At 35.2% G+C, this 8,883-nt stretch overlaps 1 protein-coding gene across 7 annotated transcripts in view; it reads left to right on the forward strand.

Annotated features, from left to right (window-relative positions):
- The window catches only part of LOC106873376 (probable phosphorylase b kinase regulatory subunit alpha), a 106,059-nt gene that overhangs the window by 64,554 nt on the left and 32,622 nt on the right, over positions 1-8,883 (forward strand). For all 7 annotated transcript variants that reach the window (XM_052969281.1, XM_052969282.1, XM_014920707.2 and 4 more), the window contains 7 exons: positions 337-568; positions 1,567-1,642; positions 3,430-3,507; positions 4,184-4,260; positions 5,394-5,472; positions 6,971-7,100; positions 7,682-7,780. In XM_052969281.1, coding sequence (XP_052825241.1) covers positions 337-568; positions 1,567-1,642; positions 3,430-3,507; positions 4,184-4,260; positions 5,394-5,472; positions 6,971-7,100; positions 7,682-7,780 — 771 coding nt within the window. The remainder of the gene's footprint in view (positions 1-336; positions 569-1,566; positions 1,643-3,429; positions 3,508-4,183; positions 4,261-5,393; positions 5,473-6,970; positions 7,101-7,681; positions 7,781-8,883) is intronic.

An 8,883-nucleotide genomic window follows, 5' to 3' on the forward strand; every position in this document is an offset into this window, starting at 1 on the left:
ATATATATATATATATATATATAGTAGTTGCAGTTTCAGCGATGGCAATATTATCACTTAACTACAATGAATATGTCAAACTAGTACTAGGAATGAGTTTGAGAGTTACGCATTTCTGAAGAATTGAAAATGCAATTGGATTATATAATTCATATCATGTAACTAATATTCATTCCTTGTTAATGAAACGCGCGTAAGATGATGTAACTAAATAAACTCTCCTGTTTTCTTATATATATATGTATATGTGGGTGGGTGTTTATACGCACACTCACATATACACATCTACATACATACAGACTATGGTTTTAACTGTGTTTTTTCTTTATAACACAGAGTTCCAGATACCACAACATTTGAAGCTTGGATTGGATCCTTCTCTATTGAGTGATATAGAACCAATGACTTCAAAGCAACCTCATAAGATAAAGGGGACCTCTGAAGAAGCTAGCCAAGCTCTCATGGACATGTTTGGGTCTGTGGATATTCCTGAGCTTCTGGATAACTTAAAACAGTCACAGAATATGCATGAACAAGCCGATATCATTCATTACATGTATCTGGCAAAGTAAGTATGTTTCATCTTTTATTTTTTTTTCTTACTTTTTTCAGTTACTGGACTGTGGCCATGCTGGGGTACATTCTTGGATTTCAAAATACATTAGTACATATTCTGAAATATCATATCAAAAATACATTACTACAATCAAATAATTTCAAGAATATGGAATCCAAAATACATTTTTATGTTCAGAATACATTGTTAAACATTCCAAAATCCATAATTACAAAATTACATAAATATTTCAAAGTACATAATTACAAACCGGTTTCATTTCTTACATAAGATACTCATTGCAATGTATACATGTAAAGGTTTGCTGCTGGCCTTCATTTAATATACAGCATGCTAGCTTGAAAGAGCCCCATTATAAACCGACTAGGTGACAAGGAGGTTATACTGAATACTTATACTTTAGTTGACCCAGATTAAGTAGTGATGTAAACTTCTGTACTTCTTTTTGAAATGTAAGGCAAGATATATCTCATAAATATTACAAAATGAATTGGAAAAAGGAATCAGTATTTGGTTAATGATTTAAACTCGCTTTATATTTTATAATAAGAAAAGTGATTTTATCAATTCTGTGTTGTTCAGTTACATTTTCTGCATGTTGACATAGGAAAAGTTAAGTTCTTGTGCAACTATCTAAATGCTCATTTGTTACTTGTGGATTGTTCTTCATATTTTCATGGGTTCAAACTCTGCTGCTTCATTGTTTGGATCACAGCTATGTTTTACTTTTAGAATTTTGCCCATTCTTGAAGTGGAATTCGGAGCCTTTGGATACATTGATACAAATTTCACAATTTGGTCTCAACATTTTTTTAGGTTTTGAACAATGTTGGTAGGTAATTGGGCAGTTGTTAGCATCCATAGGAGATGTTGTATCAGACAAATACCACAGTAACTTGCCTTTCAACGATGTATATACTTTATGATACAAAAGAGGGCCTTTCTGTTTTACATTCTAAGATCATTCATTGCATTGTTTTTTTTTTCAGAGGAATTAACTTTAAGGTAACCATTGGAGAGAGTCAGTGTTCAGTGAAGGATCTACTACGTGAACTATATGAAAAAGTAAGAAATATTTGTTTCTTTTTGATTTCAAATAATAATAACCCCCTGCAAAATTGTAATTCAGTGTGTGATTATAATACCCCCAAATAGTCTCAGGTTGACCAGTACCTTGTGAGCAGAAACTATGTAATAGTCTGTTGTATGTGTGTATATGGATAGATATCATTCAATAATGAATATGAACATTGCTTGTTAAGGAGCTGCAAAATGAAGATAACATTTTTTAACTCAGCTGATGATCTGCAGCTTTTACCATAAACATTGCATCAATGTCTCTTCTCAGTTAAATGCAATGCAGAATCATGATATTAGACATTGTGAACAAGCATGTGTCTTCTCAGACAGCTTATATCAATAAATGTTCTGCCAGAGTTGCACATACAATCCCTTGTCATTCTTGCTTTCAGAAATGCAGTGGACCAGTGATTGACCCATTAGAAACTCGTAACTAGCAATAGTATTGTTTACCAAATGTGATACAAAATAAACACATATTCCCGAATTCCAAAAGACATTCCATATACCAGACTTGGTAAAATTGATATCAGTAAAATCCTGAAAGTGATGGTAAACAAGTCATTCATATTTTCTTTAAAAGATGATAGTAACAAACATTGTATCTATGCCAATTATTTATACATAGCATACCAAAGGAGACACTTCATTGGCATTGAAACAGTTTTGAATGCCACGTTAAAAACAATCTAAGATTTTATTATAAAGGCATTCTTTAAATGCTAATCTGGTGAAAACACAGGTTTCTGCATTCCATATAAGACACAAGGCATCAAACATAAAGTTAAATATCTAATGGAAGAATGGTGGAACCATACTAGAATCTTGGTGTGTTTCCAAGGCTCAAAAATGAAGACAGGAATTTAATCAACAAAAATTAACATAGGCATAGGCTTGGCTGTGTGGTTAAGTAGCTCACTTTGTTACCTTGTGGTTTTGGGTTCAGTCTCCTACTTTAGTCCAAAGCTGACCAATGCATTGTGGCTGAATTTGGTAGATGGAAACTATGAGGAAGCCCATTTTGTTTGTGTGTATGCCCTTGTATTTGTGTTTGTCCCCTCCACTGTTTGACAACTGGTGTTGGTTTCTTTACATCCCCCATAACTTAGCAGTTTAGCTAAAGTGACTGATGGAATAAGTACCAGACTTTTAAAAAAATAAGTAATGGGTTGATTTGTTCAAGTAAACCCTTCAGGTGAGTACCCCAGCATGACTACAGTCCAGTGACTGAAACAAGTAAAATATGAAATAAAAAACATAACTCTATCTTAACCAGACAACTGCATGGTTAAGAAGTTCCACTCTTTACCACACCAAGTGGCTTTGGGTTCAATCTTACTGTATGGACACTACATCGACAATTGTCTTCTACAGTAGCATCAAATCAACCAAACCTTGTGAAAAAACTGGTTGTTAGAAACTGCATGGAAATCCTCTTTGCAGACCATTCCCTATTCTCGAGTAGTCATGCTAGTCCTTGTTAGTCAGTTCGACCATTTGACCCTTTGTTCTCCGTTGCAACAATTCAGCTGAGATCAATGATCTCAGGATAACATGCTCCCACGGAAAAAGACTCATGGATGTCAGCCTTTCTTCCTTCTTATGACTCAGCCCTTGGAAGTAATAATAATAATAATAAAAATAAAAAATCCTGTTTCAGTCTGTGTAATTATTCTTCGTCAGCCTCGATGGAATACAACTCACCTGATTCGTATTTTGGTTTGTATTTATCACCTATTTAATATGATGTTTTTCTTTCTTCTCTGTTTCAGGCGGGTTACTGGAAGCAATGGTGGCTGGTAAGACATACTGCTGGCATGCTGAAGAAGAGGATTGAAGATCTTGCTCTGGTAACTATTCTTTTCCCAATATCTATGAACATTCTAAAACTATTCTGTATCTATATTCTTTTATCAATTTTCTATGCACACACACACACACTTGTGTGTGTGTGTAAGGGCCAAGCATTCAGGGTTGAACTCTTCTTTGGACTGTCTCCAAAATGTGGAAAAGAGTGAATGATGATTCATTAGAGAAGATGACTTTCTTCCATTTAATCAATGACCACTTCTGATAATCTAGACACTATTTTTTTCTGCTTATCAGTGTTGATAGGAGACAGGAGAAATTTAGCAGTTGCAGACCTTCCATGGTATCCAACTTTGTGGAGCTCATGTGTGTGTTTATGTTTGTCCCCCACCACTGCTTGACAACCAGTGTTGGTTTGTTTATATCCCTGTAACTTAGCAATTTGGCATTGTGACTAGAATAAATACCAGACTTACAGTACAAGAGTTGATATGTTTGAGTAAACCCTTCAAGGCAGAGCCCAAGCATGGCCACGGTCTAATCACCGAAAGGAGTAAAAGCAAAATGTTAAGGGATTCTCATTCCCATCTTTTTTCAGTCTTCTTTGTCTACATAGAGTATTTATTAATATTTCAATAATTCACATTTGCAATAAATCACAATGTCCATGTTATATTGTTCTATTTGTTAAAAAAGCTGCCTCTGCTCTGTTTGTAGGCTGCCACAGATCTTTTGGTACGTCAGAAGCAGTTGTCTGTGGGTCTTCCTCCCGACCGAGAGAAGATCATCACCAGGTATGTTCCAACAAGATCATCTTTGTCTTTCGTCCTTCTAGATCAAGTAAATAAAATACCAGTAAGATACTAGGGCTAAGTATAGTCTATTAATTCCCTCTCCTCGAAATTGTTGGCCATCTGTCTGATTAAGAAACAACTATTATAGTTTAGAAAATAACTTTGTGCTTGGATGTTGAGTTTTGGCTTTATATAGTCACATTGAATAATGGGCAAGACTTCTGCCTGTCCCCCACCCCACAAAACCAGCCTTTCTTAAAAAAATTTTTTTTCAACACAAACCCCCCTTTTCGGCTACGGGGAATACGAATCTGCAAGAAAATTGGCAAAAATCGACATTTCTAAATTACCACCCCCACCCACCCCCATTCCCTTCATTTTTAACTTTTCTCAGAATTTTTTTTTTCAAAATATTTGGAAAAATATGGAGATTATGATTCTGAAAAAAATTTACAAAAATCTTTATAAAATTTTTTTTCAAGAATTTTTTTTTTTTTCTAAATATGCGGAAAAATACAGACATTATGATTTGGACAAAAATTTCAAAACATTTCTGTACTTACGGTTTTAGGGTTAAGGTTATGGTTTTAGGGTTAGAGTGTTAGGGTTAAGGTTTTAGAGTTAGTGTTGGGGAAAAAAGTCAAAATTGAAGAAGTTGGGGGGAAAGGGGGTGCAAAATTTTACAATGCTGATTTTTGGCAATTTTCCCGAATTTCTGTATCTGAAAACAGGAATTTTTGGCAAAAAAATTTTTTTTAAATAAACAAATTTGGGAGAAAGTGGGGTGGGGATGGGCGGAAGTCTTTCTAAATAATGTAACCTGAGATACGCTGTCTAAAAGCATATACACAATGGACACAGCTGGAATGCGTTTAATGATAGTCTTATTCTATCAAATGATGGCATTAGGAAGGGCATCCAGCCCTAGAAACCAAGCCAAATCATAATGGAACTTGGTGCAGTTTCCCAGCTTGCCAGCACTGATCAATCCATCCAACCCATGCCAGCATAGAAAGCAGATGTTAAAGGATGATGATGACCATGCCTAGATTTGCTTATCTCTTTCTCTCTCTCTCTCTCTCTCTCTCTCTTTCTTTCTATCCTTACTTGATAGTCTTTTGTTTATATTTCAGTCCCTTGCCACCAGATGAACTTTCTGAAATGATATACGAATCTTGTGGAGAAGATCTGAGTACTGCTGCTTTGACACAGGTCAGTTTTTCGTTTGTTTTTATTTTTGTGCGAGGAGGAGAGGGGGGTTCTTTTTTTTTTTCCTATTTTTTTATTGAATTATATGCAGGTATGGCTGTGTGATTAAGAAGCTCGCTTCCCAACCACATGGTTTCAGGTTCAGCCCCACTCTGCATGGTACCTTGGGTTAGCATTTTCTACCATAACCTCAGGCTGACCAAAGCCTTCTGAGTAGTGGATCTCATAGACAGAAACTGAAAGAAGCTTGTGTGTGTGTTTTGTTTTGTCCTGAACTGTCCATAATTATTTTCTTAATGTAAACCCTTGTGGTTAATAAAGAAATCATTATTATTATTATTATTATTATTATTATTATTATTATTATTATTACTAAGGAGTGAGATGGCAGAATCGTTAGCATGCCAAGCAAAATGCTTAGTGGTATTTTGTCCATCCTTACTGCCTATCATCCTTTGGGTTTCAATAAATTAAGTACTAGTCAAGTACTGGGGTCGACCATCCCCCTCCCCACAAATTTCAAGCCTTGTGCCCTTAGTAGAAAGGATTATTATTATTATTATCTTTCACTAGTTTTATTTTTATAGTGTGCTTTCACTTCACTACCGAGCGCAGCTCTGTGTGCCTGGGGTATGTGCTGTGGTTTGCTCTTATGGTTTGCTCTTATGGTTACTCTATTGAAAGTGTTTTGCGTAGGATGTGTGCAGTGCCCAGTAGTGCAATTTTCTGTATGTTATATATATTTGTAAGTCCTGGTGTTTTTGTTGTTATTATTATTATTATTATTATTATTAAGGTGGCATTCTGGCAAAAGTTATTAGCACACCAGGCAAAATGCCGCTAAGCATTTTGTCCGTCATTACATTCTGAGTTAAAATTCCACCAAGGTCGACTTTGCTTTTCATCCCTTTTGGGACCAATAAAATAACTACCAGTAGAGCACTGGAGTTGATGTAATCAACTTATCCCCTCCACTCAAAATTTCTGGCCTTGTGCCAAAATTTGAAACCCATTATTATTGTTGTTGTTATTAACTTGCATTCACTCTGCCTAGCTAACATGGGCTGGATAGGACTTTATGAGGTAATGTTTTAATGTTAGATTGCCTGTGAACCCCCTTTTACTAACCTCTTACAACTCATAGGGGTACAATGTACCTATTCTAAAAATTGTGTTACATAAAGAAATATTTAATCTTTGATAAATTCAAATTACGACAAACGTAAATAAACAAACGAAGTTTGCTTTTAGAAGCATTGAGATGTCTTTTAGAAAGTTAAAGAAGTGATTTTAAATTCTCAATCGCAGAATAATGCTAATAATATAGCCTGAACAGGATAAACTATCCCTATTTTGCAGAGAAAAGTGTAGGTGGCTAGCTGTGGACTCGAACTCACATCCCCGTGATTACATGTCACGATGCTTTGACCGATTAAGCTAAACTATCTTTGAAATAAATAGGAAGATTTATAATCCTAATTGTTTCTTTTGTTTTCTCCAGGAATTATTAATGTATTTGGCTATGTTTATCCGCACTGAGCCGCAGCTTTTCAAAGAAATGTTACGTCTCCGTGTGGGGCTCATCATCCAGGTGATGGCCTCAGAATTGGCCAGGACTCTCAAATGTACAGGTACGCACAAAACATTGTTTTGACGTCTCAATTTTATTATCTGAATTGTTCACTGATTAAAGATGGGGGCATGGCAGAATCATTAGTGTGTCAGACAAAATACCTTGCAATATTTGTTCCAGTTTTTTATGTTCTGAGTTCAAATCCTGCTGAGGTCAGCTTATGTATACATGTATGTGCATGCGTGTGTGTGTGTGTGTGTGTGTGTGTGTGTGAGAGAGAGAGAGAGAGAGAGAGAGAGAGAGAGAGAGAGAGAGAGAGAGAGAGAGAGAGTATTTTTACAAATATTCTATGATAGTTATAAATGATTATCAAGCAGTGTCATTCATTTTCTGTATTCTGCAAAGTCATGTCTGGCCAAAGAGAAATACTACCTTACTTAGAAATAGGTAAGGTTTGATATTTCAATGATGCAATTGTTTATTTTTAGAATGACATTGTAGGGTAGGTGTAAGAAGCCAGATCTGGCTGGTTTGGACATAAAGCAAGTAGAAAATTTGGGGCTGGATATGGCCGGTTTAAATGCTTAAGGGTTAATGAATAAATTCCATACTGACTTGGATTCTCTGCTTGTATTGAAGGAGAAGAAGCTTCTGATCACCTGTTGAATTTGAGTCCATTTGAAATGAAGACACTTCTTCATCATATTCTTAGTGGGAAAGAATTTGTAATTAGCGCAGGTGAGTAAAATTCTTTTGCAACTGTTCGTGTGTTGTTGTTGTTGTAAGCCTCAGGACAGTCCTGATTGGTCAAATCTATGATCAATGGCATTGTAGCCATTTCTCTCCTATCGTTCTTTCAGGCATTGCATATTTAAAACTACATTATCCAGTATGTAATTCCCTTTTCCAAGTCAGTAAGGTGTCCTTTAAAGAAGATTCGGCTGCTTTTTCTAGCAGGCTTAAACAATCACATAGAGACCCCCCCTGATCTGAAGTTGACACACTTTTAATCAACATCTTGTATGAGTAAGCTTGGTCCTTTGCATTACACATCCTACAGGCCAGATGATGGCTTGACTACAGAGGAATAGTAACTGTGAAATGGTTTTGATGGTGTGACATTAATTGCAAATTGTGACACTTGATGCACACACAACACTGAAGCAGCAGAAAATAATGTGCAATGGTTTTATTTAATGTGTTTGTGGATCCTGTATTGACTGTGTAATACACTGCAGTTCAAAGTATGTTATTAATGACATACTGTAAAGTAAGTCATTAGAATCATGTGAGTATATATATATATTTATATATTTGTATGCATATATGTGTGATGTGTGTGCATGCATGATGTTTGGTCTTTGGTATTTCATCAAAGAGTAGTTTCATGTTAATTATTCTTATTATTGGTTAAGAGTAAAATATTTACCTGATTAATTAAATCTTTGAATTACCAGAACAATAACCAGCAGCTACAATATATATATAACTTATAAGGGTGAAAAATTAAGTATTAATTTAATTAATATCAATTTAAAACCCGTGGCTTAGCATATTGAAAAATCTGAAGATTCAGAAAAATTATATTACATACATGTAAGAGGGATGACCACTAAGTGGACATCCATTATGCTAGAAGAAGACCACCTATGGTCTGACCACTAAGAAGAGATTGATTTTGTATCTTTTCATCGCTTATGTTCTGGCGTTTGCTGAATTTTCTTGAGAACAATCTGTTCTTAGTGGTCAGATCATAGGTGGTCTTCTTCTAGCATAATGGATGTCCACTTAGTGGTCATCCCTCTTATATATATATATATATATATATATATATATATATA

The sequence above is a fragment of the Octopus bimaculoides genome, chromosome 7 (assembly GCF_001194135.2).
Source record: "Octopus bimaculoides isolate UCB-OBI-ISO-001 chromosome 7, ASM119413v2, whole genome shotgun sequence".
In the NCBI taxonomy this organism is placed as follows: domain Eukaryota; kingdom Metazoa; phylum Mollusca; class Cephalopoda; order Octopoda; family Octopodidae; genus Octopus; species Octopus bimaculoides.